This window comes from Wasmannia auropunctata, unplaced genomic scaffold (genome assembly GCF_000956235.1).
Source record: "Wasmannia auropunctata unplaced genomic scaffold, wasmannia.A_1.0 LD317465.1, whole genome shotgun sequence".
NCBI classification, from domain to species: Eukaryota; Metazoa; Arthropoda; class Insecta; order Hymenoptera; family Formicidae; genus Wasmannia; species Wasmannia auropunctata.
In genome coordinates, this window is record NW_012045425.1 from 1 (window position 1) to 321 (window position 321).

The 321-nt window shown below is 29.6% G+C and overlaps 1 protein-coding gene across 1 annotated transcript; it reads left to right on the top strand.

Annotated features, from left to right (window-relative positions):
- Window positions 1–12: 12 nt before the first annotated feature.
- Window positions 13–316, top strand: LOC105460698 (cytochrome P450 4c21-like; the record flags this gene model as incomplete). Its single annotated transcript, XM_011707197.1, has 2 exons — window positions 13–196; window positions 312–316. Coding segments are annotated over 2 exons (189 nt in total), but the record flags the coding sequence as incomplete, so codon positions are not given.
- Window positions 317–321: the final 5 nt, after the last annotated feature.

Sequence of the window (321 nt, forward strand, 5' to 3'; positions counted from 1 at the left end):
AAATTATGCTTTTTAGAATCGTATTTACTACCTGCTGGGACAAATATAGTTCTTTATATTTATGGCGTTCATAGAGATCCCAATCTTTGGCCAAATCCAGAAATATTCGATCCAGATCGATTTTTGCCTGAGAAGATTCAAAATCGTCATCCTTACTCGTATCTACCATTTAACGCTGGATCACGTACTTGCATTGGTAATCTGAATTTATATCTTTTATGAATTGTTTATATGAATGATTGTACGATACATATTAAATTATAGGTATATGTACCTTTATAAGTATTAAATTATTGTTTTAAATTATATAGGTCAACGATT